The sequence below is a fragment of the Pelophylax lessonae genome (genome assembly GCF_965119305.1).
Source record: "Pelophylax lessonae genome assembly, chromosome: 10".
NCBI lineage: Eukaryota > Metazoa > Chordata > Amphibia > Anura > Ranidae > Pelophylax > Pelophylax lessonae.
The window spans coordinates 190,116,348-190,138,131 of NC_138777.1; the positions used below are offsets into that span (position 1 = coordinate 190,116,348).

Below are 21,784 nucleotides of genomic sequence, written 5' to 3' on the forward strand. Positions count from 1 at the left end.
TCATCATGGTGATCATTCATCCTAGGAAGTTCCAGGAAAATACTATGACAGCTGCGTATACTTCTTAGCCATGGTTATGCCATTAGTCTCTGGATGATGGTACCACAACATACCAGTACTTTAGTCACTCAAATATGGGATCTGCAGCCACCTTGAGGTGGTATAGCTTGATTAAATAGGATCACATGATCTTGTTTTGAGACCAGTTTGCTTTAAAGATGAATTCCAGGCTAACCACACATTTGAAACATATAAAAGCTGTAGTTTGAGTGGAGCAGTACTTTAATCAATAAAATACTTTTCAGTTAAGATGTCTAGACATGTGCATGAACATGTCTAAATAATAAAAAGTTATTTTGATTGTAAAATAAATACAAATTATCACTGGTGGAATATGTAGGGGTGAACGTCCACATGGTGGCTTGGCATGAAACTTCTTTCAATGATTGCTCGCTTCGGTGAGCTTCTGTTTCATCCTATCTGATCTGGCACGGCTTGCATTTCTGTTGTTTACGTACTAAAAGAGAAGAAATGTATAAATAATAATGCAGTAGAACAATTTTACTAATTAAGTATAGTGCACTTTGGCCCGACTATAGACCATAAACTATTAATATATTAAATAGCCATCCCTGACCTCTCCATGTGCTTGTACTGTGAAGGTATTTTTCCCTGACCTCTCCATGTGCTTGTACTGTGAAGGTATTTTTCCCTGACCTCTCCCTGTGCTTGTACTGTGAAGGTATTTTTAAGACTGATGACAGGACTGGAACCATTTGTAAAGGTAGAGTCTTAGCAGGTAAATTACTTGCCTTTCCATTATCCAGGATTACTGTGAACATTATTCAGCCAATAGTGACAAAAGAAGTAATAAATCGGGCACAGTGGTCCAATCAGCAGGTCTGCCTAAATTCTGCCCCCTCCCTTCTGCAAAGATCATGTAAGCAAACGCATATTTAACCACTTCGTCTCTCACACCTGTTAACTCCCTATGGACCAGAGCAATTTTTACAATTCTGCTATGGACCTGTTTGGTGATAACTATTATTAAGATAATAAGGTAACATATGCATATTAAATATATATTTTTACCTTTTATTTTTCATTAAATTGTCTTTTTTTTTTTGTCCAATCCTTAGACAAAAAAATGCATTTTTTTTTTTTTTTTTAGAAGTATTAAAAAATAGTGTTACTGCAGATAAAAAGTGCACATTTTATTCTGCAATTTGTCCCATTTACCACTTTCCCTGGATTGATGTCATAGGACGTCGGAGACTTGAAGCATCTTTTTTTTTTTTTTCAGCAGACGATTCCCTACAATGTAAAAGCCATCATAGCGGCTCCTCTGGTGCTTCTCCGGTCTTGCCCATGCGATTCGATCAGGGAGCCAGAGAATGAATCCGGCAGTGGTTTAACAGAGCTGACCGTAGACCACACAGTCCCAAGTCATCTCTATGACCCTCAGAGGCCAGACGTATCACTTTCAGCGACGGCAGATGTACACACTGCAGCTTTTTTTTCTTTTCTGGGAAGCATAGAGGAGAGATGTGGGGACTTCCAGACCCTTAGACCTCTCTGTAAAGAGGGCCTGACATGCCCTACTACTATTACAATACATTCCCTGTAATAGGAATAAAAGTGATCAAAACATAAAAGGGAAAGTGTAAAAACAAAAAAAACAAAAATTATTTTTAATTTATTAATATTTTTTTTTTAAAGTGTCCTGGTCCCCTCATGCTCACACGCATAAACGAACGCTTTCGTAGTTCGCGCCCGCATATGTAAACGGCCAGACGTGAGGTATCGCCGCGATCATTGGAGCGCAAGCAATATTTCTAGCACTAGACCTCAAGCGCTATACTGGGAAACGGTCAAAAAAAAAAAAAAATGTAAAAGCGTAGCATATGGAGATTTTTGTACCAAAGTTTGGTGCCATTCCACAAATGTGCACAATTTTAAAGCGTAACATGTTAGGCATCTATTCACTCCACGTAACATCTTTCACATTGTACAAAAAAACTGGGACAAATATTTTGTTTTTTTAATTTAATTCATGAAAGTGTTTTTTCCCCCAAAAAAGTCACGTTTGAAAAATTGCTGTGCAAATACCGTGTGACATGAAAAATGTATATGCCACCTAATGTAGTATTGTTAAAAGCACTAGTGTGGGGAAATATTAGTGTAGTGTTTATACATGTGCGATTTGTTTTGTTACGAATAGAAATTTTCAATATTCGGAAATTTGTATATATCCGAATTTCCTAAATCACAATAGTAACGAATTTTAACTAAACAAATTACATTACCCAAATTCGAAAAACGAACAAAGCTATTTGGGCTGCTTTATAGAAGAGAATAAAATAAAACAAAACAGAATACAATAGAATGAAATAAAACAGAATAAAATGAACATAGTCATATTCGGAAATTCAAATGGATTAAAATTAGAATAGAAAAAAAATTGAACAAACGATAGCCGTCTTCCGAAATTCGATAAAAACCAAAACAATGAATATACTATCCAAATCCAAACCTATAAACTATATTTGGAAAATGAATCATTCCAACCTAATGAATATGATGAAACGAAATGGAGACACTAGATCTGGTGACTGTGGTAACACACAGGGATCCCTCACTTTGGAGGGATTTCCTCTCACTTTCTGTTTTGACTATGGGACTGGAAGAGAAGAGAATTCTCCCCAATGGGACACAGATGGCAAAATAAAAAAGGTTGACAGGGGTTATAACCCTCCCTTACTCTATACAAAATGAGGAAGAAAAAAAAAGTTTTGCCTTTGGTTACACTAAAGTTGAATAATGCCTCTTCTGTCTGTAGGCCATTTACGTACCTTCTGGAGCCTAAGAGAAAAACTCTCAGGAAGTGACTTAACCCCCCCCCCCCCCCCCATCCTGCCATGATGAACCAAGCAGTTAAAGCTCATGCCCACTATCAAAGGAGTAAGCACTTGTTCTCTGAGTATCAGCCTATTGCAGTTCTCCTACAGCAGAGGAGAAAGCAGAGCGACACATGAGATCATCACTGTATTGCTTCTCTTTCTTTTTCAGCCACAAGCTGGGAGTGGATCAACAATGCCCTGGGCTCAGAGGAAGCGACTTGGAGGAAGGCAAAGGACATCGTTTGGCAGAAAAGTACTGCAGGTCGGCAGCTCTGGCTTAAATGCAAGTACAACAGCAAAGACTATTCATATTTATACATTTATTTTTTTAATGGGCCTCTGTTTAAATGAATTGAACACTTTTGTGAGCAAGAAGAGCTTGCAACACAACAACCCCCACTCTTATGATGTGAGGGCAAAGAGGAGGAGGTATTCTACAGACCAGCAGGGGAAGAGGGGGGGGGGGTGGGTGCTGATGGACTGCTTGCTTGGGATTTCAGTGCAGCAGGAGCACAAAAGTTAGCAGCCCACAGGGCTTCTGACAGATCAAGGTTTGTTCTGTATTTGCAGCATATCTAAAGATCAAAAACATGGAGAACTATGTATGCATTGCAGAGATATATTGCAGATTTTTTTTTGTCCCAAAAATACAATTTTAAATGTAAATGCACACCGAAAAACAAACTGCACACCCAAGTGATATTTAGGCGAGTTGAACATTCTCATGAAAGAATTCCAATGAGTTATAATATTTCATACAATTTAGTGAACTAAGCACCCCCACAAATATCATGGAATGGTAAGGTGAATGTGACCGCCCACATCTGTGACATCAAAAGAGCCGCAGGAGGAAACTTCAGCTGCTATAGAAATTACAGTATATGCTATTTATCTTTGCAGCATTCTCGTGTTGATCGTTTTATTGCAGCTTACAGAACAAGTGAATGTGTTGAGCGGTATTGTTCTCTAATTACTTTTTTTATGCTCTGTAGTGTGAAGGTTCTTCTTGAACCTGTCATATTGCTCAACTAACCTGTGTGGGTTGGGTTTTGTATATCACAGCATCCTCTGCTCTTTAAAATGAACTTATTTCTAAGAACTTCTTACCTGCCATTGATCTGTCAGTTTTATATAGAGAAATAGCTGTAATTTCAAAGACAAGCTGCAGCACTACTTTCTGGAAAAGTTAGGCATCACGGTGTATCCAAAAACTCAGAAATCAGTAAATATATTGCAGCTTACTGATCACATCGGTGCGACTCCAATTTGCATGGATTTTCAAAAGGTTCCTGCACTATTTTTGACAATATCATGTGCGACTTGCATAGACATCTGGGCATAAAGTCGCACAGATGTCAGCAAGCCACACATGAAATCGCACTGACAGCTTTGAAATCACGCTGACATAATGCAATTTTAAAGCCGCATTCAGTGTGAACCAGGGAAAAGGCTTTTTTCACCTGGTGAACATGCCAGTAACTCTTCCTGTTCATAGATGACTACACACAATCTACTGTATCTATATAGGAAGCTAAAAAAAATTGAATTTTTGTGAGAACTTACCGTAAAATTATTTTCTCTGAGTCCTGACAGTCGCCGCCCGTTCATTCAGCCTTCACTAGTGGGTAATCTCACCCTCTGCATGAGCAAGCTAGGCAGTTTGAAATGTTAATAAAAACTTTCCATACTTAGACACACCTCTAGGGGGCCATCCCTCAGCCATTATCCTGATCCAGTTATCACTGTTCCTCAGTTTGCAGCAAGCAGTACCGGAAGGCAATAACCCCCAGATTCAAGAACCAGAGGGCGGGGGCGGCGACTGTCAGAGGGCGCAAGGGAAAATAATTTTACGGTAAGTTCTTACAAAAATTCTTGTTTCTCTTACGTCCTCTGACAGTCGCCGCCCGTTCATTCAGTCTTCACTAGTGGGATGTCCCAAAGCAGTGCAGGTGTAAGGGGTGGGAATACGAAACCTACCAAAAAGGCAACAAAACAACCGGGCCAGAAAAAAACAACCTGAGCCCACAGGGCAACAGAGCTCAAAACGAGAGCGAACCCAGAACAACAAAGAAAACACCCCAGGAAGAGACCCAAAAAAAAAAAAAAAAAAAACATCTCTTCAAACAACTGCCGCACTCAAAACCTTGCGGCCAAAGGAAGCATCCGAGGATGCCAGTACATCAATTCTGTAGAATTTTGAGAAAGCGTGCACAGATGACCAGGTCGCCGCTTTGCACACCTGAGCCACAGAAGCCTGATGGCGAAAAGCCCAAGAGGCACTGACAGCTCTAGTAGAATGAGCCTTTACAGGAAAGGGAGGAACCTGACCCTTGATTGAATAGGCCTGAACAATCGTCTGTCTGATCCACTTAGAAATGGTTGCCGCCGAACCCTTCCGAGGTCCCTCAGGAAGGACAAAAGGACAAAACAGAGAATCAGACTTCCTAAAAGACTGTAGCAGACCGGTAAACCCTGACCACCCGGACCACATCCAAGGAATGCAAGGCAAATTCCTTGGGATGCTTGGGCTTCGCACAAAGTGAAGGTAACACGATATCCTCATTAAGGTGGAAAGTCGAGATCACCTTGGGGAGAAAAGACTGATTGGGCCGCAGAACCACTTTACCCCTATGAAGCACCAGATAAGGCGAACGGAAAGACAGAGCCGCCAACTCAGACACTCTGGTAGCAGATGTGATAGCTACCAGAAAAGCAACTTTCTGGGACAACACAGGCAGAGGAATGTCTCTGATGTTCTCAATGGGAAGCCGTTGTAACACAGATAACACCAAATTTAGGTCCCAGGGTGACAAAGGGGGCTTCCTCTGGGGAGCCAGATGCTGCACCCCTTGAATAAAGGTGCGAATCAAAGAATTAGTTGCCAAGGGACATAGGAACAGAATGGCTAAGGCCGACAACTGACCCTTTATCGTGGTCAGCGCCAAACGCTGATCCACACCTTCTTGCAGGAAAGCCGAAATCCTCGCCACCGAGAAACAGCGGGGATGGAACCCTTGCGACTCACACCAGGCAATATACACCTTCCAGGTGTGATGATAAATTTTCCTAGAGGTAGCTTTCCGAGCCTTCAATAAAGGTAGGAATGACAGCATTTGGCAGACCCCCATCTCTCAAGACCTGGCTTCCAACAGCCACGCCGTCAAAGCCAGAGACTGTAAAGCAGGATGGAAGATCGGCCCTTGAGACATCGTCTCTTAGCGGAAGCCGCCAGGGAGGCTCGATGACCATCTGCATGATGTCCGCGTACCAAGACCGACGCGGCCAGTCTGGGGCTACCAGAATGACCTGCATTCATTCCAACACCAACCTGAGGAGGAACCGGGACAACAGTTGAATCGTAGGGAAGGCATAAATCAGCCGATACCAGTGCCAGGGCACCACCAACACATCCGTGGCGTCCGCCAGAGGATAGTGGGTTCTGGCCATGAACCTTCTCACCTTGTTGTTGAGAAGGGACGCGAACAAGTCCATGTCAGGAGACCCCCACAGGACACACAGGAGACGAAACACCTCCAGATGTAGGGACCATTCTCCCTGGTCCAGAGTCTGGCGACTCAAATAGTCCGTCTGCCAGTTTTCCACACCCGGAATGTGAACGTCTGAAATCGCCGGAACATGCATCTCGGCCCAAGCTAGGATCTCGGCCACTTCCGTGGCCGTCCGGACACTCTTGGTGCCCCCTTGGTGATTGATGTAAGCCACTGCCGTGGCGTTGTCCGTCTGAACCCGAACCAGGCAACCCTGAAGCCGAGGTGACCAACGGAACAAGCAGAGTTTGATTGCTCGGAGCTCCAAGACATTTATCGGTAAGGAGGCCTCCTCGATCGACCACATCCCCTGGGCCCAGAACTCCACCCCAGCCCGATAGGCTGGGATCCATGGTGAGCACCGTCCACAGCAGAGGCCGAAGGACTTGTCTTGTGTCAGAGTTGGTGACCGGAGCCACCACAAAAGATCCGATCTTGCGGCGAGGTGGCTCAGAGAAATCCTCCTGTCCAAAGACTGAGGCGTTCTGTCCCACCTGGCCACAATCTCCGCTAGCAGAGTTCTCGTGTGAAATTGAGCAAATGGGATGGCTTTGAAGGCCGAAACCATCAGACCCAGGGACCGCATACAGGCCCGCAAGGAGGAGAGATCGTTGTCCCTGAGGGACCTGATCTCCTCCAGCAGGGTCTGGAGTTTGTCCTCCAGAAGAAAAAAAAAAACTTGTGCCTGAGCTGAGTCCAGGACCATCCCGAGTTACTGAAGGCGAACTGATGGAGTCAGCGCCGACTTCTGAAAATTGATGGTCCACCCGAACTCCTGGAGCGTCTGAACCGTTACAGACAGATCGCTCGTCAAATTTGCACACGAACTTGACCTTAACAGGAGGTCAGCCAGCACTGGAGCCAAAAACCTTGGTGAATACCCTGGGAGCCGAAGCGAGACCGAAGGGCAATGGCACAAACTGGTAATGCTCCTCTGCCACCGCGAAGCGGAGACATCTCTGGTGACCCTCGAGCATAGGGATGTGCAGATACGCATCCTTCCAAGTCAATGGAAGCCAGGAAGTCCCCTGGACTCAACGCCACCACCGACCTGATGGATTCCATCTGGAAATTCTGCACCCGCACAAAGCTGTTAAGAGACTTTAGGTCCAGGATCGGATGCACTTTTCCCTCTTTTCTGGGCACCGTGAACAGGTTGGAATAAAAACCATGAAACCTGTCCCGTGAAGGCACTGGCACAATGACTCCTTGGACGAGCAGATCTTGTACCACCCCCATGAGATCTCTGAAACGATCGCGAGTCAGATGGAGATTTGAAAGGAAGAACCTGTCTGCGGAGCGAGATCGAAAATCAGCTCGTGAACCCACCTGTCCTGAATTCTGGACAACCAGGGTTCCTGAAAGACACACAGATTTCCCCCCACCCCTAAAACGGGTGAGGGCGTCCCTTCAGGAAGAGGTAGACTGGGCCGCCGAACCGGTCTGACCAGCCTTTGGCTTACCCGACCACGACTTCTTGTGACCACCGGAGGGCTTGAATGATTTTCCTTTTTCCTGTGCCCCGAAGGCACGAAAGGACCCAAGCTGAGCTTTAAAAGAAGGTCCCCGCCTAGCGCAGGTGGCCTTTCCCTTAGAGACCTGGGGCAAAAGAGTACTCTTACCCCCCGCAAGCCCCTTGATCACCTCATCCAGAGTGTCCCCAAAAAGATGACTCCCCACATAAGGGACATTAGACACAGTCTTCTTGGAAGCGTGGTCAGCCGACCAGCTTTTCAGCCAAATAATGCTGAGGATCGCAACCCCGACCGCAGATAGCCGAGCGACTAACAGAGCCTCGTCCAAGACCGCGTCACACAGGTACATCCTGATCTGGGTCATCTGATCCACCATGTCAAGGGCAGTTGGAGAGGCCGACTCCGCCACCAGGGTGCTCCGAAGCACCTTGGACCATGCCGTGAGAGCCTGAGAGGCACTCACCGAAGCAAACACAGGACGCAGGGAACCCGCCACCAATTACGTGTGGCGGGAAAGCGCCTCCACACGCCTATCTGCCGGATCCTTGAACACCGGAGAGTGGTCCACCGGCATTAAGGTGGATTTATTTAGCCTAGAAACAGTGTGGTCCACCTTAGGGGACACCGTCCAATGTTTGTCCACAGCCTCCGCAAAGGGATAGCGGTAGTGAAAACGCTTAAGCACCACCAGCATATGTTTGATGCAACGCCATTGGTCGGTCACAATTTCGTGAAGCTCCTCAGGGCAGGGGAAAACCTGACCTGACTTCTGGGTCCTTCGGAACCCGAAGGCAGCCCACTTACTTGACTGAGATGGCTCATCGTCAAGACTCAAAGTCTTCCTAATGGAACTAATGAGTGCGTCCATCACAGCGTGTTCCCATGCCACCGAGGAAGATTCCTCCTCCTCGGAACGTGAGGACAGGGACCCCTCTGGGGGGACGCTGTCCGTGGCAACCAAATCAGGCTCTGAGTCAGAGGACTGGGAGGGCATAGGCCGTTTTTGAGAAGTGCGTTCCGACATCAGCAGATCCACTTTGGATGCCAAGGTCGCAAGAGTAGCAAATAATGAGGCCATGGAAGAGGATTCAGGAGTAACCGAAGCTCCAACCAAGTCTGTGGGGAGATTTGTTATCCTGGGAGCCCATATTTGCAATTTAAAATTAATAGGACGCTGGCCCTTTAAAACGGCGGTTCCCGCAGACCCCCACCGCCACTTGCACAACTTTAAGAGCCCCTTCATACTTTAAGAGCCCCTTTAGAAAAGGCAGTAGCCACAAGAGAAAACAGTTTTACCAGGAAAATGCCAGAGAAAACAGTAAAAATCCCCAGTGTCAGTACTTGCCACACGCTGCTCAGTGAAGAAATGGAAGAGAGGGAGGAAGTGACCTCACACCCCTACAGGCCTATGCCCTCCCTGAGCCACAAAAAAATGGTGCCTAATGAAAGTAAATGGAAGAAATCACAAGCAAAATGGCAGCTGCCCTTACTAGGCATTTGCCCACAGCCAAGATGGCGCCCATTCAGCGCCAGGACAAGGACCTAAAATGGCTGCTGCCCAGACAACCTGCCCTTATCCAAGATGGCGGCTGTGCAAAACGTCGCCAATTGGAGCACATACGCACGATCTGGCCACCGCAGGGGATCCCAGGGAGAACCCATTGATGCCATGGAGCCCCCCCACGCCCCCAGGTACAGCAAGTGCCCCGCACAGCGCCCTCAGCAGGGTCAGGGACCACGCTGGCCAGAAGGGGGATATCACAGAGACCACCAGCACTGCTATCCCCTAAGCATGGGTCCACAAAGCCTCCCTTAAGGTCCTAGTCCTAGGGACAAGAGGGTAGTAGTACTCACCAGTCCAGAAAAAGCAGGCACCGCTCTGATACGGTAGACCTCCCACCCTGAGTGGGGGTGCCGTTAGCCAGGGAGGGATGCTAGCAACAAGCAGGTGTTCCGGAGTGGAGACACCCTGGGCGAAGATGGACCTCCGTAAGGCTTGTCCCCATTCCGAGGGGCACTGCCGTTGCGAGGCCAGGGCGCACCAGTGACCTGCGATGCTCATTGGCAGGCTGGGACTCCATAAGGATCTAGATTATCCAGTGTGAGGCCTAGCTCTGCTGTCGCTTGTAGTCCTCCAGGAAAATTCCCTAACTAGCGATAGTGAGAGAAATAAAAATCTATTTGCAAAAGAAAAAAAACATATTTTGGAAAAAAAAAAACAAAGAACTGAGACGCTAGGTCCCAGCAGGGAAGAGCGAGCCTACTCCTGACACTGGGCAGCATAAAACTGAGGAACAGTGTTAAGTGGATCAGGATAATGGCTGAGGGACGGCCCCCTAGAGGTGTGTCTAAGTATAGAACGTTTTTATTAACCTTTCAAACTGCCTAACTTGCTCCTGCAGAGGGCGAGATTACCCACTAGTGAAGGCTGAATGAACGGGCGGCGACTGTCAAGAGGACGTAAGAGAAAGGATATACTACTCACCAGTCACTTTTTGTTGGTTGAGCCAGGTGGACTTTATTAGGTACACCTTGCTAGTACCGGGTTGGACCCCCTTTTGCCTTCAGAACTGCCTTAAATCTTCATGGCATAGATTCAACAAGGTGTTGGAAACATTCCTCAGAGATTTTGGTCCATATGGACATGATGGCATCACACAGTTGCAACAGATTTGACAGCTGCACATCCATGATGCAAATCTCCTGTTCCACCACATCCCAAAGGTGCTCTATTGGATTGAGATCTGGTGACTGTGGAGGCCATTGGAGTACAGTGACCTCATTGTCATGTTCAAGAAATCAGTGGTGAGATGATTTGAGCTTTGTGACAGTGCATTGTCCTGCTGGAAGGAGCCATCAGAAGATGGGTACAATGTAGTTATAAAGGAATGGCCATGGTCAGCAACAATACTCAGGTAGGCCGTAGTATTTAAACAATGCTTAATTGGTACATTGAGTCCCCAAAGTGTGCCAAGAAAATATCCCCCATACCATTAAACAACCACCACCACCAGCCTGAACAGTTGATATAAGGCAGGATGGGTCCATGCTTTCATGTTTACGCCAAATTCTGCCCTACCATCTGAATGTCGCAGCTGAAATCAAGACTCGTCAGGCCAGGCAACATTTGTCCAATCTTCTACTGTCCAATTTTGGTGAGCCTGTGCGAATTGTATTGCCTCAGTTGTTTGTTCTTATCGGACAGGAGTGGCACCCCGTGTGTGGTCTTCTGTTGCTGTAGCCCCTCTGCTTCAAGGTTCAATGTGTTGTGCGTTAAGAGATGGTATTTTGCATACCTTGGTAGTAATGAGTGCTTATTTGAGTTACTGTTGCCTTTCTATTATCTAAAACCAGTCTGTCCATCAAAGCATTTTCCTCCACAAAACTGCCACTCGCTGGATATTTTCTCTTTTTCAGGCCATTCTTTGTAAAACCTAGAGATGGTTGTGCGTGAAAATCCCAGTAGATCAGCAGTTTTTGAAATACTCAGACCAGCCCTTCTGGCAACAACCATGCCACGTTCAAAGTAATTTAATCCCCTTTCTTTCCCATTCTGATGTTCAGTTTGAACTTCGGCAAGTCCTCTTCACCACATCTAAATGCCTAAATGCATTGAGTTGCTTTCATGCGATTGGCTGTGTTAGCAAGCAATTGAACAGGTGTACCTAATAAAGTGGCCGGGGATTGTATAGTGCTCTCCATGTATTTAAGATTATTTTTAATAAAAATAAAGTCCAAGAAAGCCCCCCGAGAAAGTCACATGATTCTGGAGGAGCCTATGACCTCGCGCTGCAAACAGGAAGTGTGCGAGCCACCATCTTGCGTGAGTCATTTCGAATGTACATGAATGTAATCTGATGTGCACCAGCAAATGTATATATTCCAAAAAAGATAGGTGCTGGACAGCACCCCCTTTTTCCTGCGCTCGGAACCTGGTCCTCAGGCTGTTACAATCCTGGAACTCGTACTGGTATTAGGCATCCATGATGGCTAGGCTTTGCTGCCCCTTACGACCAGGGTGGTCGACCAGACACTGAAAATACAAAGCAAAAAAGGGCGCACCAGCCTAGCGCATTATCCTTAGCAAGTTTATTTGGATAAAATTGTTTAAAATCAAATACTCACAAACAAACAAGAAGTTTCAGGCACATCAATTCCATACACCTGCCTCCTACCAGAGGATCAACGTCTTTACTGGAAGCAGAGGGCTGACGCGTTTCGAGGCTGTGCCTCTTCCTCAGAGCCTGGAGGCCATGGTCAAGTCCATAGTTTAAATATAGTATGTAGGGCCAGGCCTCCATATGACCCCTGGGAGATGTGGGAGGAGATATCGCCCAAATGGGCGTGGCTACACAGCCATTTATCCAAAAGCTATTGCAAGTCACAAGTGTAGTTACATTTACATTTTAGTTGGCAAAGCCCCACGTGACCATCTGTTCCATTGGTGAGCTATCCAAAACACTTCCCAGCTCATCGTGGACTCCATTTCACAGAAAATAATAATAATAATCATATTAAATACTAATAATATAAGGATAATAACTGATATGGTAGACTGACCTGTACGTGTCGTGGTCCTGAACCAAGTAGGGCATCGAGCTGAGACCATCGTGTTGGTTGATAGTCCACTAACTTATACTGGGCATATTGGGCATATTCCCTGGTGGTCCAATGGTGTTCACTGTAAGATCGGCTACCAGGATATTTAGAATGGTATAATATGGCAGCGGGGTGGCGGTGGAACGCACGCCGCTCATCCCGGAACTAGCGTGCGCACCACCGCATAGCGTCACTTCCGCCCATCCAGGTCGTGACGGCTTCCGGTTTCCATATGCATGGGCGGCGGGACAGCGGTGGAACGCACGCCGCTCGACCCGGAACTGGCGTGCGCATCACCGCGTAACGTCACTTCCGCCCATCCAGACAACAACAACCTCCGTCCTCGGCAAGCCGTTCCTATGGAGACCGCAAAGGGGAGGACACAAGTATGCCCCGCTGATGTGACATATACACCGGACCAAGTCCAGGGGAACTAAATTAAGATGCACCATACGGAGTCGACTCTGGTGGGAGTTGATTGGAGCGCCCACCAAGTTTGGAAAAGGATGGTCGCACATATTTAAAATAACAGTGAAGATATTGTACATCAGATAGAACAACCCAAACCAATAAAATTAAATTAAATTAAAATTGACATTAACACTAATAATATTAATGATGGGTACCTGTGTACTAATAATGTAACTTGCTAAGCCTGAATGAGAATCACATGTATAAAAGAATAGATCAATGGATAAAAGATTATTCAATATTCAATTAAATTATATACCTGTGAATAAGTATATACACATATATAAAAAATTATTATTATTATAAAAAATTATACATACCATGCACATATAAATATACATGTATATACAGACACCTATGTATACATGCTGAACCATAATGATTCATTATATAAAATCCATATTAAAACCATCTAAATATATGTGTACATATAGTGTGACTCGTTAGATATGGCATGTGGAGCTTCAGACACCAATTTACGCGTGCCATACCTCCTCTATAAACATACCTTGGAGAGCTTGAAAAACTAAACTCGGTAAGTCAAATATAAAAAACTTTAGGTGTGGGACCTATACTAAGGAACTATACGCTTCAAAATAAATTGAGAGGAAGGGAAGGAAAAAGGAAAGGGAGGATGGTGTAGCAAGCAGTGTGTGTATATGTGCGTGCATAGGCTACGCACACACATATCCACACAATTGAGGAGACGGGGAGGGGGGAGGGGCACACACATGCACATACGTCAGCCTGAACATATACACCAGCGTATGCGTGTAGACCCCAAAAAGAAAATAGAGAGTGGTGTGGTACTAGGATGGGCCATAGAAGGAACAATGGTAACTGCAGCGGATGTCGGGGGGACAGAGACACATACGGAAGGGGGGAGAAAGCAGGAATGCACTGCGAAAAACTACAGTACACTCTGGATTTCAAGATCTTCATTCAAACCCCCAGGGGCCATAGACCCTAGGGTGAAGATCCAGTAAGACTCCCTTCTGCACAGCCTCTGGAATCTAGCCCCCTCATCGGGGTCCTTAGCTATTTGCTCAATGCCAAAGACCCGTAGGCCCGTTGGATCCCCATCATGGTGCTGCTCAAAGTGGCGAGGTATGGAGTAGCTGTTGCGGTCCTTAACTCCAGCCTTCGTTTTCCTGTTCAATATGCTGCACTTATGTTCACTGAACCTTACTCTAAGGGGCCGTATAGTGCGGCCTACGTAGAGTAGGTTACACGGGCAGACTATACCGTAAACTACATAGTTGGTGCCGCAATTGATAAACTGTTTGATGTTCCTACTGCGGCCATCCAGCCCGAGGACCTCACTCTTTCTATGCCACATATATGAACAGGTTCCACAATTCCTCACTCCACACCTAAAACTGCCCTTTTGATCAAACACAGTAAACCACGGGTTATTCGGGATGATACCACCGCACTCCTTAATTTTCCTGACTTTACTGGGGGCAATCTGACTCCTAAGGTCCCTAGGTTTTCTAAAGACCACCTCTGGGGCCGGGGGGAGGAGAGAGCCCAGGACTGGATCTTGTTTCAAAATATTCCAATTGCGTTTCAGGGTCCGCTGTATGCTAAAGGCTTTGTTGTTATAAATAGTGCTAAACCTGGTGATCCTAGTTCCTGATGACTTAGCACACGGCTTCTTGGGCCTGACCACCCGACATGTGTTCGTGGCTTGGATACCGCCGACATTGGTACCCTCTCCCTCATAGTGTTGTAAGTATTTGTTGAAGGCCTCGTCAATGAGACAAGCCTGATATCCCTTTTCCAAAAATCTATTTTTCAGTACCTGGCCCTGCTCTTCATAATCCGTGACCAAAGTGCAAGTTCTTTGTAGTCTGCAGAATTGGCCGAAAGGGACATTTCTAATCCACCTCGGGTGATGATTGCTCTCCGCGTGGAGGTAGGAGTTCCCTCCACTCGGTTTGAAGTGCGTTTTAGAAATTATGCCCCCTTCCTGAGTAGCTCGCAGTTCAAGGTCCAGGAACACCAGATGGTTATCGCTTACAACATGAGTGAAGGATATCTCAAAAGGGTTGCTGCTGCAATGTGAGATAAACCCATCCAACTCCTCACTAGTACCGTCCCAGATGATCAATATGTCATCAATATATCTGGAATACAAGGCCAGATGGACTCTGTAGGGGTTATTATTCCAGATATACTGATCCTCCCAGTACCCCATAAACAAATTGGCATAGCTTGGGGCAAATCGAGCTCCCATAGCTGTGCCTCTGGTTTGTCTATAGTATTCATCCAAATATACGAAGTAATTGTGATTCAATGTGTATTCTATACAATCAACCAAAAACTTCGCTTGGGAGGGGTGAAGATTACTGGTTTTTAAATAATACTCGACTGCTGCGACACCAAAGTCATGTCTAATAGACGTGTACAAGGATGATACATCTAGTGATACCCATTTATAATGTCTCAGCCATTGTATAGGTGCCAGGATATCAAGCATGTGTCCTGAATCTCTGACGTATGACGGTAATGCCATCACTATATCTTGTAGGAAGGAGTCGATGTAGCTACCCAAGTTACTTGTCAAGCTGTCGATGCCAGCTATGATCGGTCTACCCGGGGGGTTGATCTCATTTTTATGTATCTTGGGAATATGGTAAAAGTGTGGGGTTCTGGGATGCGGGACATACAGGAAGTGATATTCACTCTTCGAGATTATGCTTTTGGACAGTGCGTCATCGAGAAGGACCTTGAGCGACCTTTTATAGTCGCACAAAGGGTCCTTTCGAAGCTTTTCATACGTTAATTCATCACCTAATAGCCTGAAGGCTTCTGCTAAGTAGGCCGACCTATCCTGTATTACCAGGCTCCCCCCCTTATCAGCCTGCCTAATAATAACATCATCCCTGCCCTTCAATTCTTTGATCACATCACCCATAGTAAGACCTTCCTGGGTCAGGACATTGCGCTTGGAATTGGGCTTGGTGTAGTCCTTTCTAGTACATAATTGTCTAAGTTCCCCAAGGACTACCTCATAAAAGACGGGAATAAAATTACCCTTAGCCCAGTGGGGAAAAAACGTTGACTTGGGCCTAAAATTGGTATGGATGATGTCCCCACCACTCTCAGATGTGGGAAGGTCTATCATAAAATCCTCGCACCCCCCTTCCTGAAATAGGTCCTCCAGAATAATTAGAGCTTCATCATCTGTCATGCAATTCTTAGGGGACTGGGTTGGTGCTCTAGTCATTTCATTGCTACAGGGTTCCACCGTGTCCTTTTTCATAGCGTAATACCTTTGGATTGTTAGTCCACGAATGAACCTATTCAGGTCTACAAAGAGGTTGAAGAGGTTAGGCTGGCTGTCTGGCGCAAAGTTCAGCCCCTTTCGTAACAAGTCTAGTTCAGTCTCCGAAAAAACCGAAGCAGACAGGTTATAGATCTTAATGGTTGACCTGCCAGCCATCACCTTCTTCCTCCCCTGGGCCTTCTTTCCTCCCCTCGTACCTCTCTTTCTCTTTCCCTTTGTTCCATCTTTCTCTGGGACTGTCTTAAAGGGAGCGAGTTTTGATATTTCGCTGCTGTGGGCGTAAATCCCCCCACAGCTCCTCTCCCTAAAAAACGGGAATCTGGCTGCTGGTCCCCAACTGGTAAGTGGCTAGACTGGCATGCAGGACCAGGTCTATCACTGGTGTCTACCCAATTGACCTCCGAACCACCAAGGGGAGGCTCTGTGACCGTGCGATCAGAGACACCTCTATCTTCACAAGGGGCTGGGTCTGATGTGTTCTCCATAGTGCTCCTTTGGGGGGCCTGTTTACTGGACCTGTCACTGCCAACTTCTCTAATATCATTAGGGTGGCCATATCCCCTATTATAGACATTATTATGCTGTTGGTAGTGGCGTTTGTTCTTTTTCTTTTTCCTCTGGGATCTATTGGGCCTAAAGTGATTCACATTTTCACCTTCTCTGAGATCGTTAACAGGGGCCTTACTAGTAAATGAATCCCTTCTCCAGTTCAACTCTCTCCCCTCCTGATAGTCAAGTCTATCCCTCTCAAATTTTCCTGATTTGCGACTAATTAAGTCTGTATCGAAATTGACAATCTGGTCATTTACTTTGCCATCCCAACTACTAAAGGATGGTAGATCTACGAAGGAGGCCAGTTCTTCTTGTGTGTTTTTCAGATCCTCACGGATATTATCCAGATTCCTCTTCCTTTGTGCCACAATAGATTCGAGGAGGATTTTATTGCACTCCCTCAGCTTATTGAGCCAATTGGTTTGTAGGTCCTCATCTAACCAGAAGCAAGTCTTAGTAAGTCTGAGGCCTCTAGGAATCCTATTAACCTCAAGATACTTTTCTAATAGTAAGATGTCCCACCACTGCGTCATTTCCTTCTCCAAGGAATGTTTGAGTTTATAAAACAAGGACACCATAGTGTCTTCTCTGTCCACAACCGCTGGAGCTTCTTTATTCACCGTACTAGGTGCATGCTGCTTTTCGTAGGAATCGATGCTATTACTGAAACCTCTAGCTAAGGATTGCCTCCTGAGTTCCCTTTCTTCCATAGAAAGGACCATCTTGTAGAGTCCTTTTTTACAACACAGCCGATCCAATGAATCACTAGAGGGCCTAATCCTCAGCTGCAGGAATCCCACTTGTATATATTCCAAAAAAGATAGGTGCTGGACAGCACCCCCTTTTTCCTGCGCTCGGAACCTGGTCCTCAGGCTGTTACAATCCTGGAACTCGTACTGGTATTAGGCATCCATGATGGCTAGGCTTTGCTGCCCCTTACGACCAGGGTGGTCGACCAGACACTGAAAATACAAAGCAAAAAAGGGCGCACCAGCCTAGCGCATTATCCTTAGCAAGTTTATTTGGATAAAATTGTTTAAAATCAAATACTCACAAACAAACAAGAAGTTTCAGGCACATCAATTCCATACACCTGCCTCCTACCAGAGGATCAACGTCTTTACTGGAAGCAGAGGGCTGACGCGTTTCGAGGCTGTGCCTCTTCCTCAGAGCCTGGAGGCCATGGTCAAGTCCATAGTTTAAATATAGTATGTAGGGCCAGGCCTCCATATGACCCCTGGGAGATGTGGGAGGAGATATCGCCCAAATGGGCGTGGCTACACAGCCATTTATCCAAAAGCTATTGCAAGTCACAAGTGTAGTTACATTTACATTTTAGTTGGCAAAGCCCCACGTGACCATCTGTTCCATTGGTGAGCTATCCAAAACACTTCCCAGCTCATCGTGGACTCCATTTCACAGAAAATAATAATAATAATCATATTAAATAATAATAATATAAGGATAATAACTGATATGGTAGACTGACCTGTACGTGTCGTGGTCCTGAACCAAGTAGGGCATCGAGCTGAGACCATCGTGTTGGTTGATAGTCCACTAACTTATACTGGGCATATTGGGCATATTCCCTGGTGGTCCAATGGTGTTCACTGCAAGATCGGCTACCAGGATATTTAGGATGGTATAATATGGCAGCGGGGTGGCGGTGGAACGCACGCCGCTCATCCCGGAACTAGCGTGCGCACCACCGCATAGCGTCACTTCCGCCCATCCAGGTCGTGACGGCTTCCGGTTTCCATATGCATGGGCGGCGGGACAGCGGTGGAACGCACGCCGCTCGACCCGGAACTGGCGTGCGCATCACCGCGTAACGTCACTTCCGCCCATCCAGACAACAACAACCTCCGTCCTCGGCAAGCCGTTCCTATGGAGACCGCAAAGGGGAGGACACAAGTATGCCCCGCTGATGTGACATATACACCGGACCAAGTCCAGGGGAACTAAATTAAGATGCACCATACGGAGTCGACTCTGGTGGGAGTTGATTGGAGCGCCCACCAAGTTTGGAAAAGGATGGTCGCACATATTTTAAATAACAGTGAAGATATTGTACATCAGATAGAACAACCCAAACCAATAAAATTAAATTAAATTAAAATTGACATTAACACTAATAATATTAATGATGGGTACCTGTGTACTAATAATGTAACTTGCTAAGCCTGAATGAGAATCACATGTATAAAAGAATAGATCAATGGATAAAAGATTATTCAATATTCAATTAAATTATATACCTGTGAATAAGTATATACACATATATAAAAAATTATTATTATTATAAAAAATTATACATACCATGCACATATAAATATACATGTATATACAGACACCTATGTATACATGCTGAACCATAATGATTCATTATATAAAATCCATATTAAAACCATCTAAATATATGTGTACATATAGTGTGACTCGTTAGATATGGCATGTGGAGCTTCAGACGCCAATTTACGCGTGCCATACCTCCTCTATAAACATACCTTGGAGAGCTTGAAAAACTAAACTCGGTAAGTCAAATATAAAAAACTTTAGGTGTGGGACCTATACTAAGGAACTATACGCTTCAAAATAAATTGAGAGGAAGGGAAGGAAAAAGGAAAGGGAGGATGGTGTAGCAAGCAGTGTGTGTATATGTGCGTGCATAGGCTACGCACACACATATCCACACAATTGAGGAGACGGGGAGGGGGGAGGGGCACACACATGCACATACGTCAGCCTGAACATATACACCAGCGTATGCGTGTAGACCCCAAAAAGAAAATAGAGAGTGGTGTGGTACTAGGATGGGCCATAGAAGGAACAATGGTAACTGCAGCGGATGTCGGGGGGACAGAGACACATACGGAAGGGGGGAGAAAGCAGGAATGCACTGCGAAAAACTACAGTACACTCTGGATTTCAAGATCTTCATTCAAACCCCCAGGGGCCATAGACCCTAGGGTGAAGATCCAGTAAGACTCCCTTCTGCACAGCCTCTGGAATCTAGCCCCCTCATCGGGGTCCTTAGCTATTTGCTCAATGCCAAAGACCCGTAGGCCCGTTGGATCCCCATCATGGTGCTGCTCAAAGTGGCGAGGTATGGAGTAGCTGTTGCGGTCCTTAACTCCAGCCTTCGTTTTCCTGTTCAATATGCTGCACTTATGTTCACTGAACCTTACTCTAAGGGGCCGTATAGTGCGGCCTACGTAGAGTAGGTTACACGGGCAGACTATACCGTAAACTACATAGTTGGTGCCGCAATTGATAAACTGTTTGATGTTCCTACTGCGGCCATCCAGCCCGAGGACCTCACTCTTTCTATGCCACATATATGAACAGGTTCCACAATTCCTCACTCCACACCTAAAACTGCCCTTTTGATCAAACACAGTAAACCACGGGTTATTCGGGATGATACCACCGCACTCCTTAATTTTCCTGACTTTACTGGGGGCAATCTGACTCCTAAGGTCCCTAGGTTTTCTAAAGACCACCTCTGGGGCCGGGGGGAGGAGAGAGCCCAGGACTGGATCTTGTTTCAAAATATTCCAATTGCGTTTCAGGGTCCGCTGTATGCTAAAGGCTTTGTTGTTATAAATAGTGCTAAACCTGGTGATCCTAGTTCCTGATGACTTAGCACACGGCTTCTTGGGCCTGACCACCCGACATGTGTTCGTGGCTTGGATACCGCCGACATTGGTACCCTCTCCCTCATAGTGTTGTAAGTATTTGTTGAAGGCCTCGTCAATGAGACAAGCCTGATATCCCTTTTCCAAAAATCTATTTTTCAGTACCTGGCCCTGCTCTTCATAATCCGTGACCAAAGTGCAAGTTCTTTGTAGTCTGCAGAATTGGCCGAAAGGGACATTTCTAATCCACCTCGGGTGATGATTGCTCTCCGCGTGGAGGTAGGAGTTCCCTCCACTCGGTTTGAAGTGTGTTTTAGAAATTATGCCCCCTTCCTGAGTAGCTCGCAGTTCAAGGTCCAGGAACACCAGATGGTTATCGCTTACAACATGAGTGAAGGATATCTCAAAAGGGTTGCTGCTGCAATGTGAGATAAACCCATCCAACTCCTCACTAGTACCGTCCCAGATGATCAATATGTCATCAATATATCTGGAATACAAGGCCAGATGGACTCTGTAGGGGTTATTATTCCAGATATACTGATCCTCCCAGTACCCCATAAACAAATTGGCATAGCTTGGGGCAAATCGAGCTCCCATAGCTGTGCCTCTGGTTTGTCTATAGTATTCATCCAAATATACGAAGTAATTGTGATTCAATGTGTATTCTATACAATCAACCAAAAACTTCGCTTGGGAGGGGTGAAGATTACTGGTTTTTAAATAATACTCGACTGCTGCGACACCAAAGTCATGTCTAATAGACGTGTACAAGGATGATACATCTAGTGATACCCATTTATAATGTCTCAGCCATTGTATAGGTGCCAGGATATCAAGCATGTGTCCTGAATCTCTGACGTATGACGGTAATGCCATCACTATATCTTGTAGGAAGGAGTCGATGTAGCTACCCAAGTTACTTGTCAAGCTGTCGATGCCAGCTATGATCGGTCTACCCGGGGGGTTGATCTCATTTTTATGTATCTTGGGAATATGGTAAAAGTGTGGGGTTCTGGGATGCGGGACATACAGGAAGTGATATTCACTCTTCGAGATGATGCTTTTGGACAGTGCGTCATCGAGAAGGACCTTGAGCGACCTTTTATAGTCGCACAAAGGGTCCTTTCGAAGCTTTTCATACGTTAATTCATCACCTAATAGCCTGAAGGCTTCTGCTAAGTAGGCCGACCTATCCTGTATTACCAGGCTCCCCCCTTATCAGCCTGCCTAATAATAACATCATCCCTGCCCTTCAATTCTTTGATCACATCACCCATAGTAAGACCTTCCTGGGTCAGGATATTGC

The 21,784-nt window shown here is 45.8% G+C and overlaps 1 protein-coding gene across 2 annotated transcripts in view; it reads right to left on the bottom strand.

Annotated features, from left to right (window-relative positions):
- Positions 1-344: 344 nt before the first annotated feature.
- CMC2 (C-X9-C motif containing 2) overlaps positions 345-21,784 on the bottom strand; it is a 662,556-nt gene continuing 641,116 nt past the window's right edge. For both annotated transcript variants that reach the window (XM_082270378.1, XM_082270377.1), the window contains exon 4: positions 345-517. In XM_082270378.1, coding sequence (XP_082126504.1) covers positions 440-517 — 78 coding nt within the window. In that variant the 3' untranslated portion in view covers positions 345-439. The remainder of the gene's footprint in view (positions 518-21,784) is intronic.